General features: G+C 51.1%; 2 protein-coding genes across 2 annotated transcripts; both read left to right on the top strand.

Moving 5' to 3' along the window:
- The first annotated feature begins 635 nt into the window (after positions 1-635).
- Gpatch3 (G-patch domain containing 3) lies at positions 636-10301 on the top strand. The gene is made up of 7 exons (XM_021160739.2): positions 636-1222; positions 4122-4546; positions 5985-6159; positions 6842-6901; positions 8666-8787; positions 9048-9175; positions 9668-10301. The coding sequence occupies exons 1-7, from the start codon at positions 772-774 to the stop codon at positions 9882-9884; spliced, it is 1578 nt and encodes a 525-aa protein (XP_021016398.1). The 5' UTR covers positions 636-771; the 3' UTR covers positions 9885-10301.
- Gpn2 (GPN-loop GTPase 2) lies at positions 9916-17514 on the top strand. The gene is made up of 5 exons (XM_021160384.3): positions 9916-10936; positions 11871-12027; positions 14289-14449; positions 15534-15664; positions 17141-17514. The coding sequence occupies exons 1-5, from the start codon at positions 10343-10345 to the stop codon at positions 17211-17213; spliced, it is 1116 nt and encodes a 371-aa protein (XP_021016043.2). The 5' UTR covers positions 9916-10342; the 3' UTR covers positions 17214-17514.
- Positions 17515-18977: the final 1463 nt, after the last annotated feature.

Genomic DNA, 18977 nt, shown 5'->3' with positions numbered 1-18977 from the left:
GGGTTTCTCTGTGTAGCCCTGGCTGTCCTGGAACTCACTGTGGACCAGGCTGGCCTCGAACTCAGAAATCCGCCTGCCTCTGTCTCCTGAGTGCTGGGATTAAAGGCGTGCGCCACCACTGTCCGGTTTGTTACAGATAATTTTATGTGCATGAGAGTTTTGCCTGCATGTATATATGTGCAACACGTATGTGCCTCTAGAGGTCAGAAGAGGGTATCCAATCCCATGAGACGAGTTACGGATGGGAGAGTTCCTCGTACGTGGGTGCTGGGAATCCAATCCAAGTATTCTGTAAGAGCTCTTAATTGCTGGGGCATCTCTTCATCTCCTCCGTCCCGCGCCCCGAGAAAGGCTCTCTCGACATAGCCCTGTCTCAGTCACTATGTTGACCAGGCTGGTCTTGAACTCCCGCAGACCTGCTTGCCTCTACCTCTCAAGTGCCGGGTTTAAAGGCGTGAGGCACCACGCCCGGCTGGGTTGGTACTGTAGAGTCCAGTTTTGCATCAGACCTCCGCCACCTCCCGCTCAGCATCCCGGTGCTCCACACTGGTTCCTCCTTAGAGCCTCTCACACGCTGGACCAGCTATCACTGAGCCCATCGCACGAGTTTTCCATCTTCTGTGGAGCTGGACACACAGATTCGGCCCAAGAGCAACTAAAACGAAGCTTCAAGTACCAAACGGTCACCGATGCCTCATTGACCCAACTCCAGCATCCGAGACGTGGTGCTCTCGCGAGAGTGGACGCCAAGCAATCATGTGACAGGCCAAGATGGCGTCGCCCAGGGAGCTGGACGAAGAGTCGCCGGTTTACCTGGTGGTGAGCGGGATCCCTGTCGTGTTACGCTCGGCTCAGTTACGGAGCTACTTTAGCCAGTTCCGGGAACAGCGCGGCGGAGGCTTCCTATGCTTCCACTACCGGCACCGGCCCGAGAGGGGCCCTCCGCAGGCGAGTCCCGACGCGGCCCGGGCTGGCCCCGACCCCGCCGCTGAGGATCCGGTTCTCGCCCAGGCTCCGGCCTCCGATGCCCGCGCTGTCCGCGCCCGGGGCTCTGCGGCGGCCCAGACCCGCACCTGCTGCTGCGTCGTCTCGGTGAGGGGAGCGGCGCAAGCCCAGCGGCTGCTTCGAATGTACTCGGGTCGCCGGTGGCTGGACTCTCAGGGGACCTGGCTTCCCGGTCGCTGTCTCATCCGCAGGCTTAGGCTTCCCACCGAGGCTTCAGGTAAGGGGGAGAGAATGGACCGAACGCACCGCCCTTGGAAAAGTGGCGCATTGCCTGGGTTACCACTGTTTAGGAGTTTAAGTTAGTTCCGGACAAAGCTACAAGTTTTCAGCCCAATCTGCGTGTTAGTTTTACTCAGGGACTTACAAGGCAAAACAGACAAAACAACTGAGATCTATATAGATAAGTTTCAAATGTAGCCCCTCTTAAGGACCATTCCTCTAAGGATGGTGATTTTGGACTGACATGATTTCTTTTCTTTTTTTTTTTTTTTTTTTTTGGTTTTTCGAGACAGGGTTTCTCTGTGTAGCCCTGGCTGTCCTGGAACTCACGTTGTAGACCAGGCTGGCCTCGAACTCAGAAATCCGCCTGCCTCTGCCTCCCGAGTGCTGGGATTAAAGGCGTGCGCCACCACGCCCGGCTGACATGATTTCTTAAAAAGGATATTTGGAGCCCGGTGCGGTAAGGCACGCCTTTGATCCCAGCACTCAGGCGGCAGAGGCAGGAGGATCTCTGAGCGATCGAATTCCAGGACAGCCAGTGCTACACAGAGGAACCATATCTTGAAATACACAAAGGAAACTTGGTTTCTTCTAATCTAACCTAGAGACTGGAAGACAGGTTCTGCACAGGAAAGAGCTGGGGGCAGCAGCGAGGAGCTGGGCACAAGTGTGTCCATTGGGGAAAAGGAAGCCAGGTGTTTTAAAATGCCAGATGGAGAGGTTTAAATAAATTATTTTGAAACAGTTCATCCTAAAGAGTCATTAGCAATAGTGGTGGTATATGCCTTTAGTTCTAGGGCCTGGGAAGTAGAGGCAGGTGGATCTCTAGTTCTAGCCTGGCTTGGTCTACAAAGTGAGTTCCAGGACAGTCAAGACTATCTAGCTCAGACCCTGTCTCAAAAATTAAAAAAATAACACACAAAACAAAAATGAAAATCTGGTATCAGGTCAAGGTTAAACAGTTTCATAGAAAGAGGTGTGCGTGTGCATATGCCGGTTATGGTTTAAGCAGAGTTTTCAGGAGCAATGTCTTATCAAGACACACTGCATGAGCTGCCTCTCTCTATGTGTGTGTCTCTCTCAGGTAATCCATGCTGGCCTCAAACTCTATGAAAGTTCCAATGACCGTGAGCCAGGTCTGATGGTGAACCCCTTTAATCCCAGGAGAGGCAATCAAATGTCTATATTCAAGGCCAGCCTGGTCTACATGTCTAGTTTCAGACCAGACAGGGTCCGCCTCAAAAGTAAATAAACAACAGAAGTAACCTTGGCCTCCCCTGCCTGTGCCTCCCATGCTGGGATTCTAAGTGTATGCCACCATATTTGATCAGCCCATCATTTTCTTTTTTTTTTTTTTTTTTTGGTTTTTCGAGACAGGGTTTCTCTGTGTAGCCCTGGCTGTCCTGGCACTCACTTTGTAGACCAGGCTGGCCTCGAACTCAGAAATCCGCCTGCCTCTGCCTCCCGAGTGCTGGGATTAAAGGCGTGCGCCACCACGCCCGGCTAGCCCATCATTTTCTTATGGACCTCTCAAAACAATCCTTTGCTACCAAGAAAGATTGCTTATCGAGTAAGGGTGCTTGCTACCCGCTCTGAAGACCTGACTTGGATCTCAGGACCCACATAGTGGAAGGAGAAGAGCAACTCCAGCAAGCTGTATCCTGGCCTCCATAGGTGCACTGTAATGTGCACACCACAGTATAGAGACAAACCGTAGGGGGCTGGTGTGATGGCTCAGCGAGTAAGAGCACTGACGGCTCAAGGTCCAGAATTCAAATCCCAGCAACCACATGGTGGCTCACAACCATCTGTAATGAGATCTGAAGACAGCTACAGTGTACTTACATATAATAAATAAATAAAACCTTTTATATAAAAAAAAACAAACAAACTATAATCAAAAAAAAAAAAAAAATCAGGGCTGGAGAGATGGCTCAGCACTGGCAGCTCTTCCATAGGACCCAGGTTCAATTCCCAGCAGCTACATAACTCCAATTCCAGCGGATCCAACACACACACAGAGGCAAAATACCAATTAGTGCACATTAAAAAAATCATTTGTAGCCGGGCGTGGTGGCGCACGCCTTTAATCCCAGCACTCGGGAGGCAGAGGCAGGCGGATTTCTGAGTTCGAGGCCAGCCTGGTCTACAAAGTGAGTGCCAGGACAGCCAGGGCTACACAGAGAAACCCTGTCTCGAAAAACCAAAAAAAAAATCATCTGTGTCTGGAACACCGGATATGCGCAGTATGTGACAGCTCAGGATCAGAATATAGTTGCAAGGTAATGGTTCTATTCTAGTACCAATAAAAGCTGCTCATCGGGAAGCAAGTGTTGAAGATACTTGTGTATTCCTCTGGGAATACACACTACGCATATGCACAGACAGATCCTGAGCCACGTTTACATTTATTTGTCGGGTAGAGGATACACACGATACCAGTGTGGGAGTCAGAGAACAACTTGTGGCACATTTGCCTTGTTAGCCTTTTATTTTTAAAGATTTATTTATTTATTTTAGGTATGAGTACACTGTAGCTGTCTTCAGACACACCAGAAGAGGGCATCAGGTTCCATTACAAGTGGTTGTGAGCCACCATGTGGGAATTGCTGGGAACTGAACTCAGGACCTCTGGAAGAGCAGTCAGTGCTCTTAACCGCTGAGCCATCTCCCCAGTCCCCAAGTCTTTTATTTTTTAAAGAAATAAGTCTTACTATGTTTTAGCCTAACTGGCCTCTAATTCACGATCCTCCTGCCTCACTTTCTTGAGTGTGCTGACCTCATAGATACCACCGTGTCTGATAGGAAGCAGATTTAAACTGTGATTTACTTCTGGCTTGAATATTGCTAAAAATCATTTAGGGCTTTAACATGCAGTCTTTTCCCTCCTCCCTAAGATCTGGGGTCCTTTCCCTTTAAGACCCGGAAGGAGCTACAGAGTCGAAGGGCGGAGAATGAAGCTTTTACCCTGGCTGACCTGAAGCAGCTCCCAGAGCTGAATCCGCCAGTGCTGATGCCCAATGGCAATGTGGGCACCCCGCTGGGGGTCTTTTTAGAGTTGATCCGGTCCTGTCGTCTACCACCTAGAATCATTACCCAGCTACAGCTCCAGTTTCCCAAGACTGGCTCCTCCCGGCGCTATGGCAACGTGCCCTTTCTGTATGAGGACTCAGAGACTGTGGAGCAAGAAGAGCACGTGTACACAGCAGAAGGGGAGGAGATCCCGCAGGGGACCTGCTTGGAAGGTTCAGCAGCTGGCTCCTTTGATGAGCCCGAGGATGAAGGGCAGCAGCAGGAGGAGCAGGAGTCTGGCTCAGAAGATGTAAGTAATGTAGCACTTTGCAGAGGCCAGGTCAGGGCTGGGTTTGGAACGCTCACCCAGCAAGCACGAAGCCCTGAGTTTGAATCCCAGACTGCGCAAACCTGGCAGGGTGGTACACATCTGTAATCCTAACCCTGGGGGAGATGGAGAAAAATGGATCAGAAATTCAAGGTCATATTCAGGTGCATAGAGAGTTCAAACTCATTACATGAGATTCTGATTTAGAAAAAGAGAAAGACAGGCTAGGGTTCTTCTGTCAGGGTATGACTGAGGCTCCTCCACAGAGTAGAAGCTCTCCAACAGTGACTGTAAAATTCCTTTTATGTGTGCATTTTATGCCTTTTTGAGGGGAGATGTCCAGAGTTTTTATCAAGAGATTACCAAATGTATTGCCTTCCATACATAGGCTCCTTTTCAGAGATGGAAGGAACTCAGCAAGAGATGTACAAGAATTTACCCAAGAGCATGTGAGGAAGTAGGGTCAGGACGGGAGCCCGCTTCCTTCGTGAGGCTTCTCCAACCTCCTCTTTCATCAGGTCTCTAGTCCCTCAAGTCAGTGCAGCCTCTAGTCTTAGCTTTGTCACCAAAATAGACATTTAGTTTTCCTCTCCTTTCTCCATGAATCGAGTGAGATGGGATCTGTTTTATCATTTTGGCCTTTTATCATTTACTGATTGGGCTTTTGAATACTCCCTTCTGTCTACACCTGATACCTCACCTTACCTCCTTCCCAGCTCTGCAGCCTTCGTTCCTCTACCATCTTAGGGTTTAACCAGGATGGGAACCCAAGGAGTCAAGCCAAGAGTCATGCTGTCATTCCACAAGCGCAGTTATGCACACTGTAGCAAGGATCAGTACTGAATGCTAAAGCTCTTCTCCTATCCATTCCCTGACCTTAAAGAACCTGTGTGATGAAAGGAGAAGTGTGAGGTGACGAACTGGCTTTGCCTGCTGGTTCTGCTGCCCTTGGCATAGCGTTGTGGGCAAATCACCTTACGTCTAAACCTAGGCTCCTGTAAAATGGGAGTAATGGCCCTTACCGCACTGGGATGATTCCAAGAGCCCAGTTATAGGAAGGGCCTGACCAGCAGGAGATAATACTTGTCCTGTCCCTTCTTTTTCATGACGTAATTGAGAAAGGCTTAAATGTCATGCACTGACTAACATCACTGGTGAGAGAGCCGTGTGTTGAGTGGGCTGTGTGCAGGCTGCAGAACTCAGCCTGAGGCTGTAATCGGGTAGAGAAGCAAAGGGAGTCAGGAGGAAATGCCTGGCCAAAAGCACAGGAGTGAGCAGGGGGGCCGGGGCTTTCAGGCCTAAATATGCTGCCCCCTGAGGGTACCCTGCGATGTCCAGGTCCCACGTCCCCCTCTGGGCCCAGAAACTCCTTCCTTTTAGGAAGTCAGATACAGGTCACCTCCCTGTCCCCTTCTCCCAGGACGATGACCGGGGTGAGGAGTGGGAGCGACACGAAGCTCTGCACGAGGATGTGACCGGGCAGGAGCGGACTACAGAGCGGCTCTTCGAGGAGGAAATTGAACTTAAGTGGGAGAAAGGTGGCTCTGGCCTCGTGTTCTACACTGACGCTCAGTTCTGGCAGGAGGAGGAAGGAGGTAAGACCAGGAAGCAGTCGGCTTGTGGTTACTGGGACAATGCCGGAGATGGATTGATTCCTAAAGAGAAAAGGGTTGACTCAGTTTAGAGGTCTGAAGGCATGGCAGCTGGCTCTCCTGCCTGTGGTGAAGCTGCACGTTATAATTGGAGCCTGTGATACAGGGAGCCTGTTCACCTCATGGCTGGAGTGCAAAGGAGAGCGAAGGAAGAAGAAACTTGGGTCTCACAGTCCCTTTCGAGGGCGTGGATGAAGCCCCACCTCTGAAAGCCCCCGTTACTTCCCACTGGACTAAGCCTTTAACATGGGGGTCTGTGGAGGTGGTTAGGACCCAGACCATTAGGTTGGAGCCCAGGCAGGGGTTGGCAAGCCAAGGCTGGGGGTCTCTGCTCCACGTGATGGATTTCGTGACAACCTAAAAAACAATCTAGGAAATGGCTTCCCTCCTATCCAAGTGCAGACTGGCCTTCCCATCCTGGAATGAGGAATTGGTGGACTAGAATCTGGAATATTTGTCTAACTTTAGATTTAGCTTGAAACACATCTGGGAGTCACTGGGGTGGACATAGAGTTTGGAGGTAGAGCATTTAAGCTTGTGCAAGGTCCTGGGGCTGATCCAAGTCCAAGGACCAAAGAACTCTTAAGTCGCTAACCCGTGCCTCCCAATGCTTTTGTCCCTGTAGATTTTGATGAGCAGACAGCTGATGACTGGGATGTGGACATGAGCGTCTACTACGACAGAGGTACTGAGCGAGGGGTGGCAATCCCGGGATGATCTTGTACCCTAGTCCTGTACACTAGCCACACCTGCTTGTCAGAGGCCACGTTGGGGGACCAGAGGTAAACTACTGTACACTCATTCCCAGCGTGCTCATGGGAGATGGTTCTAGAACCCCCGTGGACACCAAATCTGCCGCAGATGCTTTCTTACACAGTGGGATAACATTTGCTTAGGCCTACACACATCCTTGTGCATACTTAAAATAGTCTCTCTCAAAAAGAATAATTGCCAGGCAGTGGTGGTGAACACATGTAACCCTGGCAGAGATAGGCCGATCTTTGTGCGTGTGAGACCAGCCTGGTTTACAAAGTGAGTTCCAGGGCATCTAGGGCTACACAAAGAAACCCTGTCTTTAAAACAAACAAACAAACAAATAAAGTCATCAAGGGCTGGGCCTACAGCTCACTGGTACTTTCCTAGCCCGTGTGAGGCCCTGGGTTCAATTCCAGCACCAGGAAAAAAGTTATTACCAGCTATGATGGTGTAATGTACAGTGCAGAGGATCCCTACACTGGGGAAGTGAGATGTGAAGGTTGCTGCTGGTTTGAGGCCATCCTGGGCTACAATGCGATCCTGCCTCCTCAGAAGGAACAAACAAACTAACTGTGGCTGTTTCCTAGATGATGGATGCTCTGGAACTGTCCTTAGGAGTAATGCTGGGTGTGGGGTCTTGCGTGGTGGTGCGGATGCAGTTGTTTTCTGAGTAGGTTTAAATTGCTTGGCTCTGCAGGCGCAGAACCTGTAGAAAGAGGCTGACTGCACTCGCCGTCTCCACCTGAGAGCACTCACTATCTGTAGTTGGGTTGAAGTGCTGGTGGCGGGCAGACCCTTGATCCTCTCTGTGGGAACACCCCTCAGTGGGTTCTGGGTGAACAGGCTCTAAGTACTCAGAAGCTTGGCTTTTGGTCAACTCATAATTCTGAAGTGAGAAACAAACTGGAATTTTGTTTTATTTTTGTTTTTTATTTTGTTTTGGTTTTTAAGACATTGTGTGGCCCTGGCTTCCAAGAACTTGCTATGTAGAGCAGACTGGCCTCAAAGTCACCGACATCCATCCTCCTCCTTCTGCCTCCCAAATGCCCGGGCTTAGGATATATGCCATGATTCCTTGCCCTGTTTTAGATAAGGATTTTTTTTTAATGTTCTTTGTTTGTTTGAGTCAGGTCTTACTATGTAGCCCTGGCTGTCCTGGAACTCACTCTGTAGACCAGACTGGCCTTGAACTCAGAAATTCACCTGTGTCTCCCTCTCAAGTGCTGGGATTAAAGGTGTGCGCCACCACCATGCCCAGCTGAGACTGATTATTTTTGTCTTAGACAAATATGTGTTTTACCTGCATGTAAGTATACCATGTACTGGTGCCCTTGGAGTGCAGAAGAGGGCATCAGATCCCCTGGAACTGGCGTTACAGACAGTTGTGAGCTGCCGTGGGCATGCTGGGAAATGAACCCAGGTCCTGTAGAGGATCAGTACACTGACTGCTGGGCTATCTCTCTAGTTCCCAGTATCCTGGCTTCTGGTTTCATCTCTGCCATTCTTTGACATTTCTGCACCCTGCCTCATCTGGAAGAAGAGAGCCGTGGTTCCTGTTCCTGTTGGGCTCCCAAGCTTGTAAAATAGTTTACAGGACATTGTGAACATAAGTCAGAGATCTTGTGAGGGGACCCCAGCATCTCATCCTCCCAGCGACAGAGACTCTTTTACAAAATGGGTTGTGTTCCTGCAGATGGAGGAGACAAGGACGCCCGTGATTCTGTCCAAATGCGCCTGGAACGGAGACTCCGTGAGGGTCAGGAAGATGGCTCTGTGCTAGGTCGCCAAGTCGGCACCTTTGAGCGCCACACCAAAGTAAGAGAGCGTGGTTAACCACAATGCCATTCCCTCTTCCTCCATTCCTCCTGCTCCAAGAAACATGCCCCCTCTCCCTTCTTTCCTTCCCTTCCCTCCATCCCTTCTTCTTAAATCCCTTACATCCTTTGAGGCAGGGTCTCATATGTAGCCCAGCCTGACCTCGAACTCAAATCTCTGCTCCACCTCCCAAGTGACGGAGCCTGCACCCCCTGCCACACTTGAGCCACTTCTCTGGACTCTCGCTGCTTCCTTTGCAGGGCATCGGCCGGAAGGTGATGGAGCGCCAGGGCTGGGCTGAAGGTCAGGGCCTGGGCAGCAGGTGCTCCGGGGTGCCTGAGGCCCTGGATGGAGATGGCCAGCACCCTAGATGCAAGCGCGGCTTGGGGTGAGTGCACCTGAGGGGCTCCCTAGGCCATCGTCCAGCTGTGCTGCTGTCTGCTTTCCTCTTGCCATTGTTTTGGGGTGGGTGTGAGCCCCCCTAAGTGAACAGCTTCACAGCAGATGTAGAAATAGATTTTAAACCCAATCCTACAACTTAAAGGATCACGGGGCCCATAGGGAAGTCATTTCCTCAAGTCTGAGTTTTGGCTTCATAAGAGAGTCTGTTGTGGAAATGACAATTTCCAGGTCCCTGATAGTTGACACAGCTCTCCACAGGCTGGAGAGCAGAATTCAGAGATAATGCCTTGTCTTTGGTGCTGGAAGTATGGCTCAGGAGTGAGTGTGTCCTTGCCCTGGGTTCAAGTGCTATGAACATGAGAGCGCTCTGTCTGATAGAACAAACCAGTTATGTAGTAGTTACTTCCTGTCTCTTGCTAACCTCTTTGCTGGGGTTTGAAGAGAGCAGCCTTCTCACCAAGAGCCCTGTTTTATCCAGATACCATGGAGAGAAGTTACAGCCATTTGGGCAACCGAAGAGGCCCCGTGGAACTGGCTTGGGGCTCATTTCCACAATCTATGATGAGCCTCTGCCCCAAGACCAGGGGGAGACCTTGCTCCGGCGCCAGCCACCCACCAGCATGAAGTTTCGGACAGATATGACTTTTGTGAAGGGTTCTAGCTGTGCCTTGGACAGACCTTCAGAGCCTGAGTGAGCCAATGTCCTTGGTCAGGATCACTCTGCGACAGGGACTTAGCCCTCTGCCTGGATCTTGCCCTGTGGACCTCAGAAGCAGCCCAGAGCCTGGGAGTAGCCGTCTGCAGCAGGGGCAGCCCTGAGCATGCCCAGTTTCTCTACCTCAAAGATGATATCATCAAAAGCCCCTCCGTCTCCTGGGGTGTTTGTGCCTAAAGGCCTTCCCTTGGTCTCCAGGCCCTGGTGCTTGTCTGGGTTTGCCCGGAACAGTGCCTGTGGCACCGTCCAGTCGGGTTTGAGAGTTGTCTGAAGAGCACCGTGAAGCTGGGAAAGGGGACCAGAGAATTGATCCAGAGAGTGTCGCGGTCCCTTACTACCTCTACCTTCTGCCTAGGGACGGATCGGTGCGAGAATAAACCAGTTTACCCAGCTTGGAGATCTGCCTTAGTGAAGCCTGGGGAAATCTTAAAACCGGAGATGTGCGGTTGCGTGACCACAGCCTATGCCGTGGCCGTGTGGGCGGGACTTCCTCTCCAGACAAGTTCCGGCGGAATCCGGAAGTCGGAGCTTTTTCCTTCCTTGCCGGGTAGTTTGTTCGTTTTTCTGCTTGGGTTTCCTTGGTTTACCTGGGAAGGAGCCCTTGGGCTGCCCGCTCCACCCATGGCGGGGGCCGCCCCAAGTACGGCCTTCGGGCAGGCAGTGATCGGGCCCCCGGGCTCGGGGAAGACCACGTACTGCCTGGGCATGAGTGAGTTCCTGCGCGCTCTGGGGCGGCGCGTGGCGGTGGTGAACCTGGACCCCGCTAACGACGGACTGCCTTACGAGTGTGCGGTGGACGTGGGCGAGCTGGTGGGGCTGGGCGACGTGATGGACGCGCTGCGCCTGGGGCCCAACGGTGGCCTGCTCTACTGCATGGAGTACCTGGAAGCCAACCTGGACTGGCTGCGCGCCAAGCTGGAGCCCCTGCGAGGCCACTACTTTCTCTTCGACTGCCCCGGCCAGGTGGAGCTCTGCACGCACCACACCGCCCTACGCAGCATCTTCTCCCAGATGGCCCAGTGGGACCTCAGGGTGTGTCTCGGGTCGGGCAGACGGAATCCCTGAGACTGGGAGGCGGATAGATGCCACGCCCCCAAGTTACATTGCGAGATAGCGGCTGAGTTAACTTTGAAGCAGAACTAAAGCCTCTGAGATAGAATTTTAGCTCGGCCCCCACCTCATTTCATGGTCTTGGAAAGTCCTTCACTCAGTTTTGTCATCTCTAAAATGAATGTGTCCGTTCCCAATTTTAAAAACAGTGGAAGTGATTACACAGAAAGTGGCTTAGTGATTGGTTAGTTGGTGTTCAGAAGTGTAATGAAAGAGTAGAGAGGTAGGTGCAGTGTGATTTGAACCCTTTGCCCACTGCAGGGACTGTGTGCAAGAGACCTTGGAAGAGGTGTTGGAGATTAGCTCAGTGGTAGAGAACTTGTCTAACAAGCAGAGGCCACAGTCCCTGGGTTTGGTCCCCAGAATAGTAGGAAGGACAAAATGGTAAAATTGCCCCCTATCTTCTTGGAGGAGGACATGATGTTATTAAATTAAAATTAAGTTGTCTGGCAGTGGTGGCGCACGCCTTTAATCCCAGCATTTGGGAGGCAGAGGCAGGCTGATTTCTGAGTTCGAGGCCAGCCTGGTCTACAGAGTGAGTTCAGGACAGCCAGGCTACAAAGAGAAATCCTGTCTCGAAAAACAAAAAAACAAAAACAAAAAAAAAAAATAACAAGAGGCAGGGAAATATCTCAGGCCTATAACCCCAGCAATGTGGTGTGTGGAGGCAGAAAGAGTTCCGGGCCATAAAGCCCTGTCTGAAGCGCGCACATGAACAAGGAAATAGAAATAGAACAGTACTAAGGAAGGATACACTGGATCCGTGGGCTGCCAGGCTCTCGAGGGAGCTGTGGGCTCAGAAGTCTCCTCCCTCACCAGGTCAGTCTACCTCTCACCCTGTACCTTCTGCTCACAGCTGACTGCTGTCCACCTTGTGGATTCTCACTACTGTACAGACCCAGCCAAGTTCATCTCTGTCCTGTGTACCTCCCTGGCCACCATGCTGCACGTGGAATTGCCCCACGTCAACATCCTCTCCAAGATGGACCTTATTGAACACTATGGGAAGCTGGGTAAGAGACTGCCTGCAGCGCGAGGGGAGCTACCTCACTGCCTTCCTGACTTTTGGCCATTATTTTGTGCGCCGTGCCAGATGCTACAGTTGATTTAGAGATGGGAGCTACAGATGGGGCTTTACAGGATTTAAAACAGGTGGTAGTACAGTGGCTGGCTGAAGGGGATGGATCGCAGCTCACTGCTCTGAGCCATGGCACCCTGACTTTTGGGTAACTGTTCTGGCCTGTACAGTAGAGGCAAAGTGCTGTCCTAGTTGGGGCTGTTGTAATGAAACTACCATCAACGCAGTGCCTAAGACAACAGACATTTATTCCTCATATTCTAGAGAGTGGGAAGTCTTAAGACCTGCATGGGTAGATGCAGGGTCTGGCTAGTAGGTGGCCACCTTACCCCTGCATCCTCACATGGCAAGGGGAGTTGGGTAGTGTCCTGTCGCAATGGCCAGCATATCTTTCTGCCAGATTATTTCTCTGCTGTGCTAGTAGCATGGGCTCTTTAAACTCCGAAGTCATAAAGGAATAGAGGGAAGGAAGCTGATGTCTAGCAGGTGAGCAGAGGGGGAGGCTGGGAAATGACATGGAAGTGGCCTTGCCTGGTGAGGACATAGAAGGATGCCAGCCACGTCAGTCAGCTCATCTTCGAGGGCAACTGACCACGGAGCCCAGTGGCTGTCAGGGCACTCTTCCTCTTTATTAGGAAACTGTGCATGGAGCAAAAGCCTGCTGTTAGAGCATCTGCTCTGGTCCTGCTCTAAGGAACTGGCCCAGGAAGGGAAGGTGCCTTACCCAGGAGGCCTTGCTGCTGGACTGAAGAGCGATTCAGTTTGACCAGCGTTTCCTAAGTCCTTCCAGTGTGTGTGCTAAGGCCCTGGGCTCTGACCAAGCTTCAGGAAGCAGGGACTAAGCATAGTTCTCAGTACCTGTCTGACATTGGTGTGGACAACCATTGACTGACTGTTTCTGTGTACAAGGCAAGATGATGGGTTTACAAGCTGTAGTCCTCACAACAGTCCCAAAAGGTGTGCTGGTGCATGTCTCTAATCCCAGCACGTGGGAGAGGAAGGCAGGAGGATTGCGTTCAAGGCCAGCTTGTCATGTGATACACAGAGGCCAAAAAAGGGCCTCCCTGCAGCTGAAGCACAGGCAGTGGTCAGCCACCCACGGAGATACCGGGGACTGAACTCAGGTCCTCTGAAGAGTAGCAAGCACCCCTAACGGCTCAGGCTGCCCATTGAAATTAAATGCATCCATTTGTGGGGGGACACATGTGCTTGTGTGGAGTGATTTTCTCTTTCTCTTGTGTGGGTCCTAGAGATTGGCCTCAGGATTGGCTCCAGTTGTCCGTGTGCATGGGCAGTCTCAGACACTCATTTTAATTAGGGTCTCACTAAATCGCCTAGACTGACCTTAAATTTACTTTGTAGTCCAGGGTAGCCTTGAACTTTCAACCCTGCTGACTTGGCTGCTCTTATACCTGGGATTACCAGCCTGTGCCATTGGGTTTTTTGTTTTTGTTTGTTTTGAGACAGGGTTTCTCTGTGTAGCCCTGACTGCCCTGGAACTTGCTTTGTAGTCCCAGCTGGCTTCAAATTTAAGAGATCTGCCTGCTTCTGCAGTATTTCTCTTTTTAGTAACATCAGTTCACTGTGGTTCACTGCAGCAGTAGATGTCTTAGTGAATGTGAATAATGGGGGATCAGGGGTCAGCGTGCAGCTGTGCCCTTACCCTCAGCACACAGGAGCTGTGAGAGCCAGCCTGGGCAGCTCACATGGTGGCAGGCTAGCCAGAGCGGAGGTGTGAAACGCTGTCTCAGCGAAATAACGACAAAGAAACAAAGAAGACACAGCCCCAGTCTTTGGGTCTCTCTTCTCTCATAATGCCGTAGTCCAGCACCGCATGTAGCCATGCTAGCACTCCACTGCCTGCTTTGTTCAAGTCAACTGGGTATGACCCCCACCCTCACCCCCAAGAGCTGAGGACTGAACCCAGGGCTTTACCACTGAAGTAAATCCCCAGCCCTGGTTGTGGTGTTTTGGGTTTTTTTTGGGTTCTTTTTTTGTTTTTTTTTTTTTCTGAGACAGGGTTTCTCTGTATAGCCCTGGCTCTGGTTGTGGTTTTTAATCCCCCTTAGGGTGTTAGGAACAGAACCCAGGGCCTTGCAAATGCTAAACATGTCTATCACTGAGGTATGCCCTCTGCCGCTGCAGCCTGAGGCCTTCAGCCTAGTGTCAGCAGCATCTGACTCCATCTCTCCTCAGCCTTCAACCTGGACTACTACACGGAGGTCCTGGACCTTTCCTACCTGCTTGAGCACCTGGCGTCTGACCCTTTCTTCAGGCACTACCGACAGCTCAATGAGAAGCTAGTGCAGCTCGTGGAAGACTACAGCCTGGTCTCCTTCATCCCTCTGAACATCCAGGTAGTGGCCAGTAAGAGATATCTTCCTGTGCCTGCAGCTCTGACATGCCAAGGGCATAGAGAAATTTGATGTCCTGGGTCTGTCCTTGACTTGCTTTCAGGCCCAGGAGCAGACTTCATTCAGTCCTGCTGATTCGGAGCCACCAGGCCTCTGCTTGTGTTTCCTCCCATGTGTGAATGAGCATAAGTGAGTCCAGAGAGTCACCAACAGGTGACCCACGACCAAGGGGTCCGTTTAGCTGAGTGGCTGTGTTGAGTTTGCAGAGTGGCCTGTGGCCTCTGTGTCTTTCATCCTTTTAAAGTGGAGGTAACCCAGGATACACTGTGGTCTTTGATTCCTTCCTGCAGTGGAGACCTGAGCCAGCTTCCCCTCTAACTCAGTGATTCTCAACTTGGAGGTTGTGACCCTTTTGAGGGTCGCATAACAGATACCTTCCATTTCAGATTTTTTTTTTACTTTATGGTTCATAACAGTAGCGACATTACAGTTATGAAATAGCAACAAAATAATTTTATGGCTGGGGGTCAGCACAGCCTGAGGGACTGGATTGAAGGTTGAAGTGTTAGGAAGGTGGAGGATACCACACTTGGCTCTTGCCTTGGGTGCCTTCCTGGCCAGCTCTGTACTGAGGGCTGAGCGCATTATGTTGGTCTGTATGTTTCATTGAGATATATGGACTGTTCTCACTGTCGTCTGTGCGTGAGGAAACCGTTAGAGAACAAATAACGTCGGTATGCTCGCTGACAGTAGTTCTGTCCAGACACTGAGGGGACGTTGACCTTCACTGACTTCTGACCTTAAAGGCTGCTTGGCCCAGGAAGAGAAGAGGGAGACAGTTTTCTAGGACGGTAGGGAGGCTCCCACAGGAGAAGGCCCTAGGCACGGACTGCATGGAGGAGCTGACCTTCTAATCTAATCTGGGCAGTTGTCTGCCTAGCCAGGCCCCTGGGGAATGGAAGGCTGTCCTGGGCCAAGGAAAGTGCGTGTGCGGAACTGTCCTAGGAGTTAGAGGAGGCCAGTTAGCTGGGCTCTCAGCTCTCCACACCTGACTCACTCACTGAGTTCTCTGCTCTGCTCTGCTCAGGACAAGGACAGCATCCAGCGAGTCTTACAGGCTGTGGATAAAGCCAATGGCTACTGTTTTGGGGTTCAAGAGCAGCGAAGCCTGGAAGCCATGATGTCCGCTGCAATGGGAGCTGATTTTCACTTCTCGTCGTATCCTTAGGAACCACGGGAAAGGACGAAGGGACGGGCCCCAGATGCAGAAGCCTGGAAAGGAAATGGCGTTGGGCTGTGGGAGAAGTGCAAGGACTTGGCGTTGGGCTGTGGGAGAAGTGCAAGGACTTCAGTTTGCTTTCTGTATTACATGTAAAGGAAGAAGAGGTGCTGGTGGAGGAGGGGGGTGTAGCTGGCAGTGGATCACTGGGGTGTAGCCCAGGATAGAACCCACGCCTTCTGCCATTAGTGCAAGAGTAAGGATTTATTTAGTTTAGTGTTTTGAGACAGGGTCTCTCTAGCCTTAGCTGGCCTACATCGGCCTGTGTAGTGCAGGCTAGCCTCAATCTTGATCTTCCTCCCTGGTTTTCTGAGAGCTACTGCACATTTTAGGAACCCCCCTGTAAGTGTGGCAAATGCACTTGGTGGGTGTAATTAGGAGCAGCAGAGAGTTCTTAAGCGTCTTGCTCGATAAGGGGTGCAGTGGGGGGGGGGGCAAAAAGGAGCCGGGTGTGAGGTTCCGTGCCTGTAAACCAGCAGTTGGGAAACAGGAAGATCATGAAAAGCTTGAGGCTAGCCTGGGCTACAGAGTAAGAGCCTGTCTCAAAAAATGACAAAGGAGAATAGGGAAAGGGGTATTGGCTGAAAAATATTGAAGAGGTTATTAGAACAGTTAGTGACAGAGCTGTCAGGGAGTGGAGAAGGGACAGGTCTACCCTATAGAAGGGACAAGCTGGCAGAGGGCACCACTGGACAACCAGAGCAGCTGGGCCTTTGGGGTTGGGATGTGACTAGTTTGTGTGTTCCTTGCCTCAGAGGCTGTCGGGGAGGCTGAAGGAAAAGCTTGCCCTTTAGGTCAGTTGTCTTAGAGACAGAGCATTGCCCAGGTTGCCGGAGGTGGGAACTTAGATGTCTGTGTCAGGCCCCAGAGGACACGTGTCTGGAATAGTGGCAGTAGAACACGAGGTCCCTCGTGGAACTGCCAAGGCGAGGGCTCACCAGTGTTAGCAGTGACCCATCTGTGTTCTGTCTGGGAGGGAAAAGACCCTATGGCCCAAGAAGAGTAGAGCCTATGCCTTGGTAGAAAGAATGAGGTGACAATAGGTACTGAACACCTGTGTGCCAGCTGTCAGGAGTCGGGGAGGGACTCTTGTCTACTTTATGGTCACAGGTCTCATGTGGTCTTGCAGAAGAGAAAAAGGGAGTGATGGGGACAGGATTTGGACACCCTGGCCTGGCTCTTGAGCATCTGCCACACTAACTGGAGGGCCAGTGCTCCCTGGTCCTTTGGTATAGACAGTGTGGGGAAGAAACTGGAGCCTCAAAGGAGGGCTGCAATGGGCGGCTCACACCCACCTGTGGGAGCTGGGGCAGAAGCGATGTGTGTGGGTGGTGGCCTTCAGAAGAGGGCAGCTCCTGCCCAGGCCAGTCCCCCCATCTTCTGCCATGTCTAAGCCTTAACACACCTCCCCTCAGCACTCTAGGCATCCAGGAGAAGTACTTAGCACCCTCGGAGCAGACCGCAGAGCAGGAAGCCATGCAGCTGTGACACATGGGCCTGGAGAGCCGGGGACAGCTCAGCGAGGTACGGACCCAAAAACCACATCCAGCCAGAGCAGAGGCTGAGAGGAAACCTCCATCCCTGCAAAGGACTTCTAGAGAAGAAGCCACACATAGCACCCTTTGTGGTGCCGACAAGCTCAAGCCCCAGGAGGACTGGCTCTACTTGGGCTGCAGTGGATCGCCATGCTATGATAGGAGATTAGTCTCTATTTTTTTCTTCAACCCTCTGGACCAGGGATTTGGAAAACAAAGAAATGTCTTTAATTAACGTTTTAATTAAATTTAATTTAATTAATGTTTTTAATTAACGTTTCTTTATTGTGTGTCTGTTTTGCTCAAGCATGTGTGTGTGGGCAGGCGGGCCTGTGGGGGAGGGGGGGCGGGCCTGGGGGGGGGCTGTGGCCTGTGTATGGAGGTCAGAGGGTAACCTGGAGCTGGTTCTTCCCTGAGTTCTGAGGTTGAACTCGGGTCAGGGACGTGGTGACAGTGCTCTTGCCTGATGCCCTTGTTTCTTCTGGTCAGTGTTTCACAGCTTGGGCTCACAGCCTCAGCTAGGCAGATTACAGCTATGCACTGGACTCTCATCATGATTTAGTTGTTCTTCAGTGCTTTTTTAAAAAAGATTTTATTTAATTTAGGTATATGAGTACACTGTAGCTGTCTTCAGATACACCAGAAGAGGGCATCAGATCCCATTACAGATGGTTGTGAGCCACCATGTGGTTGCTGGGAATTGAACTCAGGATCTTTGGAAGAGGAATCAGTGGTCTTAACTATTGAGCCATCTCTCCAGCCCTTTGTTTGTTTGTTTGTTTTGTTTTTTCAAGACAGGATTTATCTGTGTATCCCTGACTGTCCTGGAACTCACTCTACTGACCAGGCTGACCTCAAATTCAGAAATCTGTCTCTGCCTCCCAAGTGCTGGGATTAAAGGCATGCGCCACCACTGCACGGCTCATGGTTTTATTCTGCTTTTGTCAAATACTAGTCAAAGTTTGAAAAATTAACATAACTTGGGCTGGAGGCATAGCTAGTAGTGGCTAGCACGCACAAGGTGCTGGGGTCAACACTCCCAAAGACAGGCAAAAGAGTCCTTCAGAAATGAAGTGATCAGCCGGGCGTGGTGGCGCACGCCTTTAATCCCAGCACTCGGGAGGCAGAGGCAAGCGGATTTCTGAGTTCGAGGCCAGCCTGGTCTACAAAGTGAGTGCCAGGACAGACAGGGCTACACAGAGAAACCCTGTCTCCAAAAACAAAAAAAAAAAAAGAAATGAAGTGATCTTAATTCTGTGTGGGGGTGAATGCCTCTACTCCCAGCACAGGACGTGGAGGCAGTAGGATTGGGAGTTGAAGGCCAGCCTTGGCTAAATAGTGAGTTTCAGACAAGCCTGGGCTGTAGAAGCCCTTGTCTAACGATCTGTGCAAAGTGAGTTATTTAAGGAAAAATATTTAAGGTATACTAGGACAGTTGTCTAGGAACAAGAATGCTTCTCTTTGCTGTTTGTGCTGCTTGGGGGGGGGCTGCAATTTGCGTTTCCAGCCAGTAGGTGGCACTGTAGACTTAGTTTCCCCCACAGAACCTGACAGGAAGGGCCTGATGGCCAAGGGGCACTGGTGGCAGAAGACTTTTCTGACTTTATCTATAGACCAATTGCATGCAGCTACATGTGCGCAGGGCTCGGCATTTTACACAGAGCCTGCAAATACAGAATCCTCACACGTCCCTTACAGGGATCCAGAGAGAAACAAG

The sequence above is a fragment of the Mus caroli genome, unplaced genomic scaffold (genome assembly GCF_978045245.1).
Source record: "Mus caroli unplaced genomic scaffold, Mus_caroli_1 scaffold_6, whole genome shotgun sequence".
Lineage (NCBI taxonomy): Eukaryota > Metazoa > Chordata > Mammalia > Rodentia > Muridae > Mus > Mus caroli.
This window is presented reverse-complemented; position numbering and strand designations above follow the sequence as displayed.